General features: G+C 40.7%; 1 protein-coding gene across 1 annotated transcript in view; it reads right to left on the bottom strand.

Annotated features, from left to right (window-relative positions):
- Nucleotides 1–20,600, bottom strand: part of zmat4a (zinc finger, matrin-type 4a) — a 133,614-nt gene extending 113,014 nt beyond the window's left edge. The window contains exon 1 of the mRNA XM_067601742.1: nucleotides 20,451–20,600. Coding sequence (XP_067457843.1) covers nucleotides 20,451–20,537 — 87 coding nt within the window. The 5' untranslated portion in view covers nucleotides 20,538–20,600. The remainder of the gene's footprint in view (nucleotides 1–20,450) is intronic.
- Nucleotides 20,601–21,010: the final 410 nt, after the last annotated feature.

The raw sequence follows: 21,010 nt of genomic DNA, 5'->3' as shown, positions 1-21,010 counted from the left end.
ATAGCTACACTGCACATGCAGATCCAGTCCCTGAGTCGGGTACTCAATCTGACTGACTGATGACCTACTTTAAAAAGTTACACACCACACCAGGGCTGCAACTTTTCATTACTGATTGATCTTCTGATTATTTTCTCAATTAATCTTTTGGTGATTAAAACATCAGAAAACAGAAGGAAATGCCCATCACGTTATCCTACAGCACATAGTGACATCATCAAACATCCTGCTCAAAAATATTACATTCACTATAATGTCAGACAAAGAAAAACAGCAAATTCTCACATTTGAGAATCTGAATCAGGAGAACGTTTGGCCTTTTTGCTTGAAAAATAACTTTTACTATTAATCAATTTTCCAAATAGTTGGTGATTAATTTTCTTTTCTTTTGATCGACAGACTGAAAGCTGAGTTTCACTGCTCTCTCTGTTTGAAAGCTTCATGTCTGTCTCTACTCCATCACTGATGAATGAGGTCAAATGTACTCTGCTGTACCATTAACCACAGCCAACAGTAGTACACTCATATACTGTACATCACTGCAGCGACTGGAGGTTGTTCCTCATCAGTATACAGTTGGGGTCACCCTGGTGGCCTCATGGTTCAGGCACACACCACATAACCGCAGTGTCCGTGGTCCGACTCTTGGCCGGGGGGCCTGTGTTGCATGTCGCACCCCTCTCTCTCTGTTGTGGGTCTGACAGGACCTGATGAGGGACATGGGTGACACCATATCTGGTCCCTTAACTAGAAAGGTGCAACTAGGTACTTGGGTTCATCCAAAAATGTGCCTATTAGATATGACATACAGGCTTTATAAAGTGCTGTGTATAGAGGGAGCAGAAAGATGCAGAGTACAACAATATACATTGATAAAAAATAAAAAAAAAAAAGTAAAAATTAAAAAGTGATAAAAAATAAAAAATCATAATACATCATTAAAAAATTCCATCATAAAAATTATATCATAAAAAATTATATCATAGTTAAGGGACCAAATATGGCGTCACCCTCCACTTGCCTCTGTTAATCTTGGACAATGATTGGCCTGAAACCACATGACCATATATCCAACACATCTTTGTAGATGTCCCATTGGCTGATATGTGTCTACTTGTATATGATTGGTTGTCTTTTATATATATATTTTTTTACTTTTTTTACCTTTTTTCATACCCAACTTACTTTATTTCAATGGTGTTTGTAATGTGTTTTATGATGACTCTGATGAAGGCCACAAGCTGAAACGCGTCGGTTAACTAATAAAGTTGTTCCTCATACTACAAGTGTTGCTGGAGTTCTCATCTTTCTAGACTTATTTCCCTTCTCTGTGCACCTTAGAAGTAGGTGAAGTTGTGCCAGAGAGCCTCACTCTGCATCTACAGGACCTGACGAGGAAACAGACTTCGCTCAGTTCAAGGACCGAACAAAAAGCCGATAACAGCGATTCCCAGAGTGACAGAGGTACTTCTAGCCCAGATGGTACTTGGAGGTAAGCTAGCAGCTATGTGCCGACTGAACAGGACGTACCTTCAACAACATCTTAACAGCACATGCTGTGATTGAGACAGTAGTGGTATGTATAAGTACATTTACTCAAGTACTTAAGTACAGTTTTGAGGTACTTCTACTTGATAAACCACCAAAACCGCAGGGATACTTTGCTTTTTCACCACGGTATGAAAAAGTCCATACCATCACAGCCCTACTTGTAAAGGAGTATTTTTATACTGCAGTATTGCTACTTTTACATAAGTAAAAAATCTTAATACATCTTCCATCACTGGACTGAGAGGATGTGAAAGCTAGTTAGCAAGCAAGCAGAGAAGTTGGAAAAAAAAGCTTAAGGTTGGAAAATGTTTGGACTGGAAATAAAATTACACAATTATCCTGATTTTTTTTTCTTTTTTTATTATAATTATATTGTTTCCTGGCAAACATATTTCAAAGCTCGGTGCCAATTTTCAGCCTGGGAGTTGGTAACCATGCAGGAGGTGATTACTGACTCATACAGGTAGAGAAGGTCAAAGTTCAACCAGGAAGTTCTGGTCTGTAATCTGTGACAGATGTTTATAAAAAAAAGGTTGAGTAATAATTTCAAGTCCACCTTAATTTCTCTTTCAAATAAGAAAGTAATTGTAAGCAATATTGTTATTACGGATTGAAATGAAAGCTAAAAACTGAAAAATAATAAACCAAATTGATACTTTTAACCCTTTCCTCGTCCCTGCGTGTGTCCATCAGTCAGCAGCAGAGGAAGGGAAGCGAGGTCCAGCTGTGTGTGAAGTTCAGCTCTCTAAAGAGCAACCAAATTAACATGTCCCTCTCCTTGGCCATCAATTCATTAAGCTAATGGATTTTACTGTCAGATACACCGCTATGATTGCAAGACGTTGACTCTCCTCTAAATGAGATGCTGAGAAAAATATTCATTTACACCCGGTGTTATTGGATAAGGGGATGCATCACAATCGTAAACCCAACAGGGGGTTCTCTACACAATTCAATCATCAATATCTGATCAGAGCAGCTGTTGTCAACATCGTTACAGCCGGTCTCTCTCAGCCTAACACCGTCAGCTCAAGGAGAAACACGGCACAGAAGAGTCATAGAGGGACCAATGCAGCGCTCCTCAAGTTGATGATCAAATTAGCAGGAAGCCAGCTTGTCTCTCACACCTAGTCAACCCTGTTTACTGTCTGCCTTTGACTATGACGAGCCGGCGGCAAATCAACCCAGGCAAGCTGCGCGGAGCTGGAAGCCCGGGGCTGAGGGAGAGGTGGAGTGCAGAGATGAAAGGGAGGTCACAGCAGCGAGTGCCCAGCAGATGTTGCAGCTATAAAAGGTCGGTTGTAATTCGTTAGGGAGGGTGTTAAGCTGGGATGCTGGACAAATGCCTGCATAGATGAGCTGGACTCATACTGGCCTTTTCAGTAGGAAAGCTCTGATTCTGGATTCTGACCTCCACGGCTGCTGTCGTGACACAAGAAGACTGTAAGTTTAAAATCGGATCCTTTTTCCCCTTCATTGTCCATTACACCAACAGATTCTGACTAAAACCTCTTGTAATAAACTCCAATGGACACTCTTGTAATGGCCCGTGTTGCATGGTGAGCCTTTGTGCCAGAACGTGTGTCTTTGGGAGACTCTCCTTCATCTTGACTGTGTCTGAATGAAAGGCCAGGTGTCTTTCAACACCAACTAACAAAGTTCAAAGATAACTAGATTCTGCAGAAGTCCAGATCAGGTCCAAAACCAAAAGCACAGTCATGTTGTTTGCTTTTGCCAGACAGTGTGTGGATGAACAAATGGACATACTAGTAGCTGTGTTAGTTGGGCTCAGCAGTGCTTTGTGCTCTATATTTATGTTAGCGTGCTGACATGTTAAAGAGCATCTCAACATCAGGCTGAAAAGTGTTTCATTTCCCTCTCTGGTTGGAAGTTTCACCTCACCTCTCCTCTGCTTTAAACCCTGACTACCAATCATTCTGCTTGTTAACTTTCAGTCCTTGGAAAATAAAGGGCACAAACTAAAAATGTTTTATTCCATCTCAATCGCCTTTAAGCTGCTGTTTTTGCATCAATGTGCAATCATATCAAGTGCAATACCATAATATATCAAGTGTAATACAACCTGCAGGGTACTGTGCATACCCAGGATTATAGTCTGTTTTTATTGCCATTTATATTTTATCTATAATTCTTCTCTATTCTCTTTTCTTTTCTTCTACCTTGCATTTTTCCTTAACCTCTTGCTCTTTCCTTTCTACTTTCTACTGTTTACTATGGTATGACTGTAGATGCTGGTGTCGTCTCATGACTGCTATTATTCTGTGTATATGACAATAAAAACCTTGAACCTTGATAAGGTGTGGTTAAAAGTGTGCTTTGCTGCACCTGTAATCTTATTGATAGTGCTGCAGGCTCACTAAGACAAACACTCGACTCCATCGCCCCCTTAAAAAAGAAGATAATAAAACGTAAGAGGTTAGCTCCATGGTATAACTCCAAAACCCGCAAATTAAAGCAAACATCGCGAAAATTGGAAAGGATTTGGCGTTCCACCAAAGTAGAAGATTCTCGCTTAGTCTGGCAAGATAGTCTTAAAACATATAGGAAGGCCCTCTGTAATGCCAGAGCCGCCTATTACTCAGCATTAATAGAAGAGAATAAAAACTGCCCTAGGTTCCTTTTCAGCACTTTGGCCAGGCTGACAAAGAGTCATAACTCTATTGATCCATGTATTCCTATAGCTCTCAGTAGTAACGACTTTATGAGCTTCTTTAATGATAAAATTCTAACTATTAGAGACAAAATTAACCACCTCCTGCCCTCAACAGGCACCGTTCTCTCCCCAAACACAGGAACCTTGGTAACGGCAGTAAATCCTGACATATATTTGGACTGTTTTTCTCCAGTAGACTTGTCTGAACTAACTTCAATGATTTGTTCAGCTAAACCATCAACCTGTCTCTTAGATCCCATCCCAACTAGGTTGCTTAAGGAAGCTTTACCCTTAGTGAGCACTTCTTTACTAGATATGATCAATCTGTCTTTAGTAACAGGCTATGTACCACAGTCCTTTAAAGTAGCTGTAATTAAACCTCTTCTTAAGAAGCCTACTCTTGATTCAGGTGTTTTAGCCAATTATAGACCTATATCTAACCTTCCATTTCTATCCAAGATCCTTGAGAAAGCAGTCTCTAATCAGTTATGTGACTTTCTACATAACAATAGTTTATTTGAGGATTTTCAGTCAGGATTTAGAGCGCATCATAGCACAGAGACAGCACTGGTGAAAGTCACTAATGACCTCCTAACTGCATCGGACAAAGGATTTGTCTCTATACTTGTCCTGTTAGATCTTAGTGCTGCATTCGACACAATTGACCATCAAATCCTTTTGCAGAGACTGGAACATTTAATTGGCATTAAAGGAACTGCATTAAGCTGGTTTAAGTCCAATTTATCAGACCGATTTCAGTTTGTACATGTGAATGATGAATCCTCCATGAAGGCAAAAGTTAGACACGGAGTTCCACAAGGTTCAGTACTTGGACCAATTCTATTCACCTTATATATGCTTCCTTTAGGTAATATTATTAGGAAACACTCCATAAATTTTCATTGTTACGCAGATGATACCCAATTATATTTATCAGTGAAGCCAGATGAACCCAATCAGTTAACTAAACTCCAAACATGCCTTAACGACATAAAGACCTGGATGACCTGCAATTTTCTACTACTAAATTCAGATAAAACTGAAGTTATTGTGTTTGGCCCTAAACACCTTAGAAACACATTATCTAATGATAAAGCTACTCTGGATGGCATTACCCTGGCCTCCAGCACCACCGTAAGGAATCTGGGAGTTATCTTTGATCAGGATATGTCCTTTAACTCCCACATAAATCAAATCTCAAGGACTGCCTTTTTTCACTTACAAAATATCACAAAAATCAGACATATCCTTTCCCAAAAAGATGCAGAAAAACTAGTTCACGCATTTGTTACTTCTAGGCTGGATTATTGCAATTCCTTATTATCAGGCTGCCCTAACAAGTCTCTAAAGACTCTCCAGCTGGTCCAGAATGCAGCTGCACGTGTATTGACTAAAACTAGAAAAAGAGACCACATTTCTCCCATTTTAGCTTCACTACATTGGCTTCCTGTAAAATCTAGAATAGAATTTAAAATCCTTCTCCTAACTTACAAAGCCCTTAATGGTCAGGCACCATCATATCTTGAAGAGCTCATAATACCGTATTATCCCACTAGAACACTGCGCTCCCAGTATGCAGGCTTACTGGTGGTCCCTACAGTCTTTAAAAGTAGAATGGGAGGCAGAGCCTTCAGCTATCAGGCTCTTCTTCTATGGAACCATCTACCGGATTCAGTCCGGGGTGCAGACACCCTCTCTATGTTTAAGAGTAGGCTTAAAACTTTCCTTTTTGATAAAGCTTATAGTTAGGGCCGACCAGGCTCGCCTTGGATCAGCCCTTAGTTATGCTGCTATAGGCCTAGACTACTGGGGGACTTCCCATGATGCACTGAGCTCCTCTCTCCTCCTCCTCCTCTCCATCTGTATGCATTCATGTAACATCAATGCATGTCACTAACTTTGCTTCTTCCCCGGAGTTTTTTGTGCTTTCTCATCTCACAGGAAAACCTGACCCCCGGGCCGAACCTTCGCGGTCCTTCACAGTCCTGATGGCATCCTTCCCTGGCTGTTGCTGCTCGTGCTTGTTGTTGTTGTTGTTGTTGTTGTTGTTGTGATTGTTTTTCTTCTGTCCCCCCTCCCCATTTCCCTCTCTCTTTCTCTCTCTCAACCCAACCGGTCAAAGCAGATGGCCGCCCACCAAGAGCCGGGGTCTGCTTGAGGTTTCTACCCGTTAAAGGGGAGTTTTTCCTTACCGCTGTCGCCAAGTGCTTGCTCATGGGGGAATTGTTGGGTCTCTGTAAATTAAAGAGTACGGTCTTGACCTGCTCTATGTGAAAAGTGCCTTGAGATGACTTCTGTTGTGATATGGCGCTATATAAATAAAGATTGATTGATTGATTGATTGATTGATAACGTTTATCATCTTGACATTTTCTAAAATTATCACTGAACACAAGCTACAAATGAGGCAGATGTGAATGTCAGTAGTTTTTCTAGTATTTTGAATGAAAGTATTCAACAAATTAGAATTTTTGGCCTGATGATGGCGCTGGATGCAAAGTTATTACAGTTCGTCCTGAGGGGAACATGACATTAGGATATATTATCTGGAGACCATGAATGTCTGCATTTTCCATCTAGTTGTTGAGATTATTCACAGAAAACCAAATATGTCAACCTGCTCATGGCGCTACAAAGCGGTCAGGGAATCACCAAAGCCACTCGGGTTCATCCTCTGGGCACCATGAATATCTGCACATCCAACAGTTGTCAAGATATTTAAGTCTGGACCAAAGTGGTGGACCAGCCAACTGCATGGCTCTAAGGATGGCAATGAATGATATAATTCATTATTCTTGTCCTGGCGGTTACGTCTGTCTGCCTAATACCACTGAATCTTCTCCTACACTGAGCAATGATCTCATTTAACTGGAGTAATATGAGCTACAACAACAACTAAATGTGCCATCTCCTCCTTAGCTCATTTAATTTAGAACGCTACTGTATTCACTGGAGGTGATTCTCCACCTCCCACACAGACACCTCAGAAGTATCTCGTGAGAAGCTGTTGAGGCAGATCATCCCCAGACTCTTCTTTCCATCATTAGACTGTTGGAGAGCTGCAGCACAGAGCACAGAAGGAAATGTTTTTAAAGGTCATGACTGACACCAGCCCTGAATACTGTTTCCAACTATACTGTAGATGCTCTGTGCACACCTGGCCACATAGTCCCCAAACACTGGCTGCCACATCCGCTGACCCAAGAAAACACAGCATTACCAGGATTATCTACAAAAAAGCAATGCTACTAACTCGCCTCTGCAGCTGCACATTAGGTAAAAGTACTTATAAGTTACACATTGGCTACAGTTCTACATCAAGTCCAAACACCTGTCACTGTACCACCATGAAGAAGAAGAAAAGCAAAATCCTACTGTCAGTTTCGAACTAAGACAGAGAAACTGCAAAACTCCAATTAATACTCAAATGCATGAACATGACTGAGTAACGAATACACAAAGAAAAAGTGTCCAAATAACACAAAAACAAAGCTTGTAGGGACGACTGATTGTTAATGTTCCACTGATGTCCAGTCATCCTAAAACACTCCAGAAGCACAGTCTGCCGTGGTCATTACTGAATTTAGGAGATAGAGGACCTTGTATAATTCATGACAAAGAGACTTTAATTTAAGCCGTATTAAACAAGTCTATAAATTATACAGCACCTCAGACAGAGCTTTTAATCTGCAAGTCCTGGAAGCCAATGAGTGTCCTTCAGGTATTTGAAAAAGCAATCAGGTTTTAATAGAACAATAATGTTAATTAATACTAAAATAAATTATTAATAAGCTCAACAACAACAGGCACAGATGGCTGCATCACTGTGGCGTCAATTTTGTGTTTGTCATATGCAACAAGGCAAAAAATATAAACTGTGATCGACTATTTCAATGACGCATACATTGTTGATACAAAATCATTCCTGGCATTATATTTTTTTAGATTTTACCCTGGAAAGTTATTGACACAGATTAGCTATAATGCATTGTGGAATGAAAAATGTCCATATCAGAGTTTGGAAAAAAGTGTCCTTGGGTACACTTTCTGTAGACAGACTTCTCCGGGTGGTTGGCTGCCAGCTGGATGGATTCCTATTCACTGGGCACTGCACAGTCATTCAATGACAGGAAATCAGTCTCCAAAATGATAAAAGGGCCTGACAACCAGTTTCTCAACCTATACTGCAAAAGTGAAAAAGAATTTTGAGGGAACAGGCTTAATAATTTTTTAGGTTTTGCATTGGGATTTTACATTCTACATTATATCCACATAAAGTGTTTTGATTCCCAGTTATAACAGCATAAATTCCTCTTGAGCTCCACCATCCACCTTTGCTGTATTTCTATCAGGCTTCTTTAAATGACGTAATGCCCTGAAAGATTAAAATAAATGAAGCAGACTGCTGTAATGAATGTCCCTCAATTCTCAGGATAAAATAATAAAGTGTAGACCTGTTTAATAATGATCACTACACATGGACGACTGGTAACTCATAAATTAGAAGTTACTCATTCATTCTATATGCAGTATTACAAGCAGTAAAACTGGCAATTAATCATGAACTGCTTCACACATTAAGAGAATCAGCTTGGGAGAGAAGTGCTGTGAAGCTGTGGCTTTGAGTTACTGTCATAAAGAACTGCTGAAGTGCTCGATGCAGTAAAAGTAATGATGAGGTCCTGTTTTTAAAAAAAGGCTCATAGTCGGCATATTTCTCAAGACACTTGAAACGCTGACAATAACGAGTTCCAGGAAGTATGAGCGAGTATGAGTTTATGGTGGAAGTCAAGACTGTACCTGACATAACATTTTACTGATGTGGGACTGTCATACAGTCATTTGGATATTGGTAATCATGGGAATTATTAGTTATAAAGCATTTTTCAGGCAGCACTTCATAGGGGAGAGCTGGTATGACAGTAACACTTTTCATATAAATGTCATGTTATGTTACAGACAGAAAGTACATGTGTGGTCTTTGAACTTTGTACAAATGTGGAACGACTTCAGTATAATTTGACTTTGAACAAGAGTTGCACATTGTTACTTTCAACCTCATCAATAGCAATGTCCTCGTTCATATGTAATTGCAAATATATTATGTCCTTTATCTTAATAAGACATTATTACATTTCATTTTCAATTCACAGTATAACTTTTAAAGATAATTTAACAGAATAACAGTGTAAAAATAACACTTTAATTTGCTGTATTATTATCAGTTGTGACAGATATAGTGCTCTGCGCCCTCAGTGTCTCGTGGGACCAGTGCAGAGACTCTGCACCCACAAATGTCTCCTCACACACAGACATCCTGAGAAACCGCAGGTGCAGTGGTTTGCTCAGAGCAGAGCCTGCTGTAACACACACAGTGTGACCACATTAGCAGCGGGACAAAAGAAACAGCTGTTACTATCAACCCGACAATGTCTCCTGACAGTTAAACCTGACTTACTGAAAAACTGTGTTAAAGTACTGAATAATCTGTCAAATGATCATAAACACAACTTGTCATTCAAAAAACTTTACTGCTTGTGTGAATTTACTTATCATGGTTGAAAATAGCTTTTCAGGTAGTATAACATATCCTCGTGATGTGTTGAGGTTCTGGTGAGTCTGTGTTGTGTGTTGTGTGTTGCTGATGCAGTTAGACATATCAACCTTATATGGGTTGTTACTTTCATCATGTGTTACTTTTGTGCCGGCTTATTTCAATATACGTTTCTAAAATCAATACATCATCCAGGTTTGAGTGCTGATGTGTCGCAAATTAAAGTAACAACATTTGGAATTTGCACAGCCAGTGATTAAGTTGTCAGAGGTTATGGTCCTCATGGTCTACTATATATTCATATCCACCATATTGCTATGTAAGTCCTCTCCACACCACCTTAATTTTTTCTCATTTTGCCTGACTTTGCAAGTGAAACAGATGAGTTTTAAATGCTCAGCGCAGCAGAAAGAATCAATCACTGATATGGTACAATGGCCAGAATAGTGCTTTTTAAATGAATGGTAGTTATCTTTGCTGACCTGTTGCTGACAGTGAATGATGATAAGGAATAAAGTGAGCTTGTCGGTCATGAATTTTGGAGGTTCTCCAGTGCAGCTCTCTGGGGAAAGACAGTATAAACCTAACATAGGCAAGAGTCCTCAGGCTGAAAAAGATGCCATCTGAGAGTCACAAACTGTAGCGCTGAGAGACAATCACTCAATCCATCCTTCAGTCCTGAGTGGAAGATGATGCTGCCCTCTTAGGAAGGTCTACACTGAGATCCTCTTAGTCACAACACCAATGGTAACAAGATGAATTTAAGCAATTATAGAGTCTACAAACGTAGGTACTTTAAGCCCAAGTAGGTAGTTACATCCTTGTGTTTGTATTGCTTCCTGCACACCTCGAGCAAGATGTAAATCTGTAAGACAGAAAAACATTCACAGTTGTGTTTCTGTCACAAATGAGCTATGAAATCCGTGTCGGTTAAATAACAAAAGACTGAGCATGAGATTGTCATTGTCTCTACTGAGGCTGAGGTCAGCTGACAAGAACAAGAAAGAGTCTCCTTTTCATTCATGTGAAACAATTTTGTGGCCCTGTAAACAAATAAAAACATTACGTACATGATCATACCTCACACTGAATACATCTATCTACTGAAGGAAGGAATCTCTGTCTGTCTCTCTGTCTTTTGGTGCAATTTGGACACGCAACATGTTTAATATTAATCTTTGAATAAACAAGCGAACAGTGAGCTCCATGTCTGAGTTTAGTGGGGACTCGTCGATATAAACACTGTCACATCACAGCCGGGCAGGACAAAGGCTGCATCCCACTCAATTAAACTGCCTGAGAGAGACGAACAAGCACACACACATGAGAAAAAACAGAGACGGAGAAAGTAAAACTAGCCAATAGGAGTGCAGACACAATAAACCAATGGAAGGCCATAAAACTGCTTCCATAGTTCAACATCAGTTTAGTCTCACTGGTGAAGTTCTGTCTGGATTAAAACCATTTAATTTATTAAATCCTTATTGTTTTAATTGATACATTCGTCAATTGATACACATATAGAAGAAGCAATCAGCCTGTTCCGAACAGGCATGTTTTGAAAGGAAGCCGATAAATATCTGCTTCACCATCTAAAGTTGATTAACATTTGTTAGAACTAAAAGGCCAATATTGGTTGCATATATTAGCCTTAACTTAAGTACAGCTATCATTTCAAGTCTTGTGCACTGGACCAGAATTCATTTCATCAACGAAAACTATAACAAAAAGTATTTGTTGACATTTTTCACGACTAAAACACATTTTTTGTCAACCAATAAAACAATCACATGAAAGACTGACTAAATCCTGATGTTTCAATGCAAAGTCTTCCATCTGTATGTATCTACATATTTATCACATCATACATTTAGTAAAACAGTTTCCTCTGTTGTTCTCTTGCACTACTGTTAATTAGAAGCATCTTCAGTAAAGTTATCTGATGTTTGCGGTTCTTGAAAGGAACAGATTTATGGAAGAAATTCATCTACAACCCACTGAAAATTAGACAAGAAGTGGCAACAAAACAGCATGACAAACTGGGAAGATATGCAGGAAGCACGCTGACATTTCTAACATAACATTACTAAGTGCTGGATGTAATGTTAATGTTACTTTCAATTGGCTGGCTTTCCTGTTGCTATCAGAAGGAATGAGTAAGATCCAACCATCTAAATGATGGTCACTAAAGAAATATCACGATGTTATCCAACGTTTTAGCCTCTCCTCTCAAGCTAAACCCAGGCAGTGAGCAGTATTTTAGTGAGCAGGGGGAGCTGTGGTTGTGTTTGGTGAACAGAGACAACAGAGTGAAAAGGCTTCTGTTCAAACAGCCAGAGTTTGGAAATGGCAGCAGGATTTACTGAGGAGAGTCACTTGTATTATTGTGTATTACTGCAGAGCAAAGTGACATGGCCCCTATGTGTGTGAACAAGTAAACAGCACGTTTTCTACTAACCTCACAATAGACCATAACTACACCTGTTACTATGGTAACTGTGCATAACAAAAGATTGTAAAAGCTGTAGCCTCAAAATGACTAAAATGACAAAAATAAAACAACAAAAATATGACTAAAGCTAATATACAGTTTTGTCAAAGGACTAAGATGCCAAAGTGAACACTAAATGGCATCACACGCCATCGCAAGGCACCTAACTAATCCACTATCCAAGTTTATCCACCAACTTAATCATCTTCATCCTCATACTCCTCATCAGCATCTCTGTCATCATCATCCAATCTCCCACTGCAAAGTGTGTGTGTGTCAGTAATCACTGCTCTAGCCATTCTCTGAATGTTGATTACCCTGCCGCTTGATTGCAACAGACCTCATTCTCAGTCTCAGTAGAGGTCCCATGTTCAGCCTAATTGAATGTCTCGTTAGCCGGTGCAGTGCCGGGGTGGTCCGCTGCTTAGTAACACACAACCCAAAAGGACAGAGCTCCGAGGCTCAGCTACAACTAATGTGTCTGTCAAAGGCCACTAACGTCCTGTGACATACAGGTACTATCCCTTTAAGGACTGGGAGCCACCCACAGATCAACTGGGCTCTCATCTCCTGTTTTAAGCTCCCACTAAATTCTGTTTTGTGGCTTGTTTACTCTGAGGCTCACCAGAAAGACGAGGGGATTGGCCATTTTTTTAATTCATGCTCATGCTTTACTGACAAATGACCTCTTTTGGTCATGAGGAAGAAGCCGACTGATAAATTGGCACAGGCTGACATAGCGATCAATTTTAGCTCATCCCAGGAATATCAATCTTGACGTGTACTGGATGCAGTATTTTTTTTCCTAGGATGGCGAAGTCAAGTTCTGCAAAGAACCGTCCCTACTCTGCCTCTGATTGGCTCTGACCGTGATCTTCCTACCCTAACCCTAACCATCTCACCCCCCAGGCCTGAACCTAACCAACCTAATCAACCTAACCAACGAAGGAAATAAGTACTAACCAATCAGAGGCAGAGTAGGGCAAAGAGAGTCGCCATCCTAGAGAGAGAGAAAAGCTAAAGAAATGTTTGGGGTAATTTAGAAACACTATCACCATTCCATAGTTTGTCCACCAGAGAGCACTGACGAGATTATTTTTCACCTGTAAAATATCCCGTTCATAAACACCTTGGTCATAATTCCTTAAAAAAACAATGTAAAATGTTTCTGTTATGCATGTGTAATTGTTCACATTAACAAAGTAGTTTTAAGGTGTTTTCAAGCCTGCATTGTTTATTCCAGTTGAATCAGACTCTGGATTTTCATCCTTTGTACAGTTCGTTTGGGCAGAACAACCTAAGACTACTTCCTGTAAAGGGTCACAAATGAATTCTGAAGCGGTTTATTTGCGGCGGTGATGTAATCCAACCTCTGACCCCAATACTAGGCGTATTCTGCAAGTTTGAGCTAAACGGCTTCCACAGTCAGGTGCCTTTCGGGATGCAGAGAAGCGAAATCAACAGTTCAAGGTACTATGGTATACAGGGTAGTTAGATGTTCCTCTCTCTATTAAACTGATGCAGAGATGCTGTATTGAGGTGATATATCGTAGTGCACAACACTCGCCACCAGAGGTCAGTCTCTACTGGTGGAACAGGCAGCTAAGCTGACAAATATGGTGACTGTGGCTGGTGTGGATAACGTTACAGGACTAGTGCCCCTGTTCACGAGTATTTTGAGTTTAGTCCCGATGACAAAGGTAAAGGTTGCTGAGATTGTCACTAAAATGAGAATAGCTGGTCCTTAGTTGAAGTCGTCGCTAACTTCGGGGCTAACCCCCTGCACTTCAGCTGGGTGGCAAGCAAGACACAGGAACTTAGCCTAAACTGTGCACACGTTGCACTACTATGTTACAGCTATACCGCTAACTTCATACTCTCTGCTCCAGTCGACAGCCTTACCATCACACACGCTCACAGAACCTTAAAGGAGCTACGCTACTTGTATAACATATTTTAGTTTAAAAAATATCTTAAAAATACAATTAAAAATGTCCTGATGCTTAAGCCAAGGCAGAATATACTGGCGGAAACCTGGCCATGCTACAATGACTTCCATCACCAGCAGCTTGGCTTTTATGTTTGTTGTTTTTATGTTTACACAAATACCATCATAGAAGAGAAGAGAACGACATGTTCTCCACTTTGACCAGTGTCAGGCTGTCACCGCCACCGCGTAGGACAAGGGAGCAGTGGATTTTTTGTAAAATTTGACAGTTGCTGGATCAGAGCCACTTCTTCTGTTTTGGTGTTTGGCCACGTAGTCATGGCTCAGCTCTACTGTATGTGTTGGTAAACCAGCGTCCCATATCCCGTCTAAACTGTCAGGTATATTAATTCTTTTATCACCGAAAGACAAAACTCTGTTTCTTCATCGCTTCAGAAGTGGGGTCCTCTTGTTGCCGCCATTGTTCGTGTTTCTGTTTCGTCACTTGGCTGAAGCTGCGCCTGTGCAGGTAGTCAGCGGCGGTCAGAAAGCGGGATAAGATCAGAGTACTCCAGCTAGGGTATCTTTTCCAGGGCTTTTCCAGGTTTCTGAAATCAGGATATGATATTTACACGCATAAACACAAAAACGGGATTCTTGAAAAACTCCATCGTAACGAGGATACTCAAGTCCATGGAAACACACTCAGTTACAGGCCATCATAGCTCAGGGAGTGGAGGGATGGTCAGCGGTTGGTTCCAGTCGACGTTTAGATCACTAAATGTCACTTACTGTCCTTTTACAGTTCAGTGTTAACTTGGCTTGAATAAATCCAGCTAAGAAACCAAATCTTACATAGAATACACATGTAGATACATCACTGTAGGCCATTCAGTTAGTAAGGAACTGCTGCTAATATATGAAAGAGAGCAGCTGTCTGGCCTCTCTGTGCTCACTATGACCTGTGAGGTCCATGAAAACTGTTACCTCCATCATAATCAGCATTTTGTCCAGCTGGTGCTCCGGGGACAGCGACAGACTCCAACATCGCTCCCGGGGAAACAAATTAGCCAGACTGGGTGAGTGAGAATGAGGCAGAGACTGTACTTCCCATCCCAGAGCCCTGTGCACTGATCTGCCTCCCATTCTCTCTCTATCATTCTGCCACTTTAGCTTTGGGGAGGCGAAGGCAAGCCAAATTGTAATGCCATGCCTGGAGGTCAAAACAATGAGCAGTTACTTTGTGTTTGCTGCTAAGTGGCCTATTCCCATGCAGTGTGACCTAAGCGCTGTCCACAGATCTGCTGAGTGAAAACATTAGCACGCGCACTGGGCAGACTGCCTACACTTCAGTAATATAATCAGCTTGGTGTTCAGCCAGTGCAGACATTTAGGGCAAATGTTGAGTCGGTGCGACAATAAAATTGTGACACTGGTCAGCCTAATGACATTAATTCTTTCCGGTGTGGGCACAACATGAAGCTGGAGAATTCAAACTCAAATCATCGGCTGTCCAGGAAAAGCTACAGCCTGAATATCACAGCCATAACCTGTTGCAAGAGACTGTAGATTCAGTAGCGCTCAGATTACACCCTGTACAGCTTTCTACTGCTAAGTTCTTTTTCTGATGAAAGGCTCACAAATCTTACTCTCAAAGCACTTAACTATAAGGTGAAGTGTGCAGATCCATTTACTGACTCCATCTAAGATTTAAAAGACTCTCTTGCTGCAGCAACAGACATCAGGGAATACAAAATAATATATTTTCTCCTGAACATGCAGATTAAATGCAACCAGTTAGCTGCTCAATTACTTTATAACATTATATGAATGTGAAATCATTATTTAAAGGTCATTAAGTAATATATGACTTATCAACCTGTAATGGTGACCGAAAAGGAACTGAGGAGACTTTTGCTCTCACACACAGCCTGAAAACTGTTGTGTAACATCTAGGTCTGCCCCCTGATAGTCGACCGTTCGTTAGTCGATCAAGTTTTTATTGGTCGGTTAAGTCGCAGGAAAAAAAACAACAACCTCAAACTCCGTTCGGGAGGTGTGCCTTGTTGTTAACAAGACTAAGTCAAAACCTAGTATGGCTGGACCATGTATGAAACCCTAGAGGGCTTTTAATTTGAAACGACGGACACAGGAAGTGGACATACGTGGTGTCATTTGGGTTTAGGAGATGACAAACTGGAGAAGTGTAGTTTAAAGTCCACTCAAAAATGTGTTTTGCTTATTGTTCCTTCACTTGGATGTTTGAGCTTCACTGTGCAGAGTTTGCTTTCACATTCATCTGCTGAAGGAGGAAAGTTTCAAGTTCTATGAGCATGATTTGTGACATGACGACTAGGCTGGAGCCAGTCGTTGTCCAGTATGCAACCTGCACAAACACTGAGAATAGACTTTCTGGTGCAGAATGATCTTTTTTCAGTAGATACACTTTTGAAATGGATGTTGTTGATGTTTGTCTGGATTTCTAGCTAGGTAATTGTACTTTTTTGAAGAAAAATGATATCAAACACAAATTATAATTCAAAGCAGCAGAGTCATTTTGTCTTGAAAACATGTCTGGAGGGGGTCTTTAAAAGATGTGGGTGTTCACAAGCCAGGGAGGGTCTAATGACAGATGCTGTTGAGTTGGATCATGGGAAGTGTAGGATCCAGGATATCTCAGCCTCTACTGCTACTGATCCAAATCTTTGTCTCTTGTCACCAGTTCTGATGCTCTTTCCCCACATTTAAAAGGTGTATACTTCACTGCACTGACTAAGAATCGCTCACATCTGGCTGATACTGGACCTGCTTGATAAGGTCAGTATCGGTACTGATAACAGACCCACTTATCAGAACACTGCATCATTACTCGGTGCTAAAAGTCTGAATCCAAACGTCTGGACTTCCCTTCACACACTTCACACAGTCACATCCCTGGGGAGTCTGTGAGTATCTACAACTGTCATGATGAAGTCAGCAAGGAGTATGAAGACTTCACCAGACTGTGCTCAGATGATTAATGACCAACCAGTCATACCAACATGAATATTGAACAACCAGTCTCTGCTATTGTTGATATTTGCAATATTTATCTTTAAAACACATCATCTGCAGAGTTGGACGAGCAACGGTAGGTTTTTCATCCAGCTGGACAAAACTGAGTAAAAACTCATGTAACATGGAGAGTCAGTATCTCATGTGGTGCATTTCATGCCCGCCTGGCCCGGCGCCCTCACAGACTTGGCATGATCACGATGAACTCTTCAGACACATTACAGTATGTTTGATCGATGGCTGCGAGGGCTCAGTCTGCAGGCCCAGAGGGTGGTCTTATGGATTTGCAAGTTATCTCTGCATCTGCTGCATCGATTCTGACAATTTAAAAAAATATCTGTCTCTCTCAAGCCGCCCCCCCCCCCCCACTCAGTGCTGTCAGTCACTGTTAATAAGCGTCACTTTTGCACAAATTGTTAGATATTTCTTTGGAAACACAAGTTAGTTTTTAATAAGATAAAGTTCTGCAGATCAAAGGCCGATCTGGACCCTTTTGGGTTTATTTAGTGTTCTGGAAGCTGGAAGAAGAGATTCATCGCCTTTGATAAAGAACACATTTTTCGTCTGTAATGCCTTCTTCAAAACCACTTCTACAAAATAAATATTTTCAGCTCTGATTATTGGAGCTCTTTGTTACTTGTGCTATTTATAAAAATCCCGTGACCCATCTCAGTTGACCATCTATGAAAGTATAATGGAGATAGAATTGAAAACAACGGCGGGAAAAGCAGCAAAGGAACAGAGCAATTTTAACTTTACAAAAGCAAACAATTACTGATGACATCGAAGCGCGGAGCTTCAAAGTCTTTTATTTATAGGCATCACAAATTACAGACAGCAGACGGGGCAATGAAAGTGTTTCTTCCCCACTTCAATTTTCTCAGAAATAGAAAAGATGACTGGAGGGCCTGAACAGACGCATCGAATCACTGGAATATTAAAGAAAGGGTCGATGAAGGAGCTTTATTATCTGAGGCTGTTTGTAACGTTTAGCAACCGGGCGCTGCAGAACATTAACGCGCCGTCTTAGACGTGATGGAGACAGGTTTGTGTCACAGAAAAAAATTTCTAGAGGGACTTCGATGGAGCCATCTTGTGGTTCGCGAGAGGAGATGGCGATAATATCATGCAGCCTCTCAGGGGAAAGTCAACTTTAAATGAGGCAGATGGAGATGGAGCTCGCAGCGCCTGGTTGGTGAAATGCTGCATTATTCTTTCTCTCATCACGCTGGAGGCTGCAGAATAAAATAGATCATCCATATCTGGATCTTAAGTATGTGTTTAACTGGTGCTGTAGGAGAAAAGGAAAGCTCCTGTTTCAAAATGAAGATGAATTATCTACTGTTTGAATAAAATGACACCTATTCATAAAACAAATGATGGCACTTTCCCATGTATCTGCGTGTGATTACACACATTTAGAGCTCATTTCACAGTTCATTAGATGCTCTGAATGAAACAGTAAAATATTGAAATCAATCAGCAATCGTTCTGATAATCAATTAATTGTTCAAGTATTTTTAAGCAACAATGATTCAGTTTTACTGCTTTTCTTTTAGTCTTTTATGAATTATTATTATTATTATTATTATGAACTACAGATCTTTGGGTTTTCAGCCATTAGTTGAACGTAACAAACCTGCACATTTTTCACTATTTTTGGACTAAATTATGGATTCACTGAGAAAATAATCTGCAGATTAATCTGAAAACAGTCTTTAGCTGCAGCCCTGTTTTTAAATAGCAAAATGTGCGTCCCATAGGATGGAGGAAAAACAAACAGACTGTAGCTGTGCAGGAGGAAAAACTGAACAAAGCTACAAGAATTTTAATGCTGCTTCTAATAAAAAAAAGAAGAAAAAGCCACCTGAGAGACATCAAAGCAAAGACTGTAACAACCCTCCTCTACATTTTTTGTTTTGTTTGCTTTGCTGTGCAAGAGGGAAATGGTTGCTTCAATCCTGAAAGGCAAATAAATCACCAGAAAGAAATGACGGAATAAACCGAATCAACTATTCATTTGACATATTAATATGTTTTAGAGCTTTAGCTGATGAATTGACTGGTCAACTGATTTATTTTGATGATCAATTAATGGTTTGTCATTTCCTTAAAGCAGAAATGCCAACGACGTGTCCCTGATAGCTTCAGTCGGATATGATAGATGACTGAACATCTTTGGGTTTTCCACTAACAGTCAGATAAAACAAGCAAATTGAAAAAGTCATTGTGAGCTCTGGGAAATTATATTGAGCATTTTTCACATATTATAGACAAAACCATGAATCAATAAAGCTTCTTGCAGTATTGATATCTTTGCCAATAATATTTCCAGAAACAACTTCACTATGAGAGTCATTTCTCCTGTGATGCTGATGGTGATTCAGATGACCTCCACTCCACCACAAAAGAAAAATAAAAACAATCTCCTGTCCACGTGTCTCTTCAGACAGTTTGAGAGTTTAAACTGTGTCAGTTGATCTGATGAGGATCAGGTGCTGTAAACTCTTCCTCAGAGGTGAGGAAGGTTCAGCTCTCTCCGCTACATCTCTGCATCTCTGCTTCTAATCCACCTTAAATGTCACCTTGACAGAATCGACAAGTCTGTCCTCAGCCAGCCGGGATGGAGAGGGGGGGGGGGGTGTTGTTGCGGACGTTGTTATTTTGATTAATATTCAATAGTGTTTGTCCACAGTTAGATTGAGGGATGAATCTGGGAACTCTAGAGCAGACTCTAAAAGGGAAACTATTGATGAGATTTTATCTCTCGGGTGCGCTGAACATGCTGGATTATTTAAAGTCATATCCTAAAAAAACACATTGAAAGTTTTATTTTTTAGTCGGGGGAGGGACTCTGGGGTGTCCTCGGACGCCCCTCAGAGGTCAACCTCCTCCGGGCTGCTCTGCTTACTTTTTAACCCCCGTGTGAACCGCACCGCACCGCGCCGCGCAGACAGCCACCGCTCCGCTCCATCTCCCGGCGGCACGCAACAAGAATCTCGGTGAGGAAAGGGGGAAAAATCAGCATGCAACACGACAACCACGCTTTCCCCCTGCAGTAACGCATCTCCACAAAGTCACACTACTCTCTGCACACATTCACGGCTCTCATCGTTGACAGTACTGGAGAGGAGAAGGGAGAAATTTAAAAAAAAAAAACAACAACAACACGGGAAGTAGGAAGCATAAATAAATGTACCTGTAACTCCACACTGTAGCCCTGATAGAAGTGTGTCGGGAACACCGCCAGCTGATGTTGCACTTGGAGGGAAACTGTATAATCCATTAACCAGAGGATGCTGAATAGCGACAGACTGAGCGGGAGACGCGTCTACTGTTGGCAGCAGTACTACACTGTAGTACAATCTGCCGCTGCTCTCCGCCCCGCTGCGCTCCTATTGGCCGCACGGCGCTCATCAGCGGCGTCAGGAAGAATATCATCTACTCTGCACTCAAACCACAAGCAGGGACTGATGATGCACTTAAGTGTAGCCTTTTATAATAATAATAATAATAATAATAATAATAATAATAATAATAATTAGTAGTAGTAGCAGCAGGACTGTAGCAATTATTTTCTCCCCCTTAGAAAATTCTGACCAAACACCAAAAGGAAAGTGTCAAAATCAATTAATTGTTTGGATTTTTCATCAAATTTATTTCCAAAAATGAAAGTCAAAATGTTGTTTGTGGGTTGTCTATGTTGCCAGTAATAAAATCTTTTTTGAGAAATACTGTAATTCATTATTTATTTTTACT

The sequence above is a fragment of the Thunnus thynnus genome, chromosome 2 (genome assembly GCF_963924715.1).
Source record: "Thunnus thynnus chromosome 2, fThuThy2.1, whole genome shotgun sequence".
In the NCBI taxonomy this organism is placed as follows: Eukaryota; Metazoa; Chordata; class Actinopteri; order Scombriformes; family Scombridae; genus Thunnus; species Thunnus thynnus.
The sequence above is the reverse complement of the archived record's forward strand: the minus strand, read 5'-3'. Positions and strand labels throughout refer to the sequence as shown.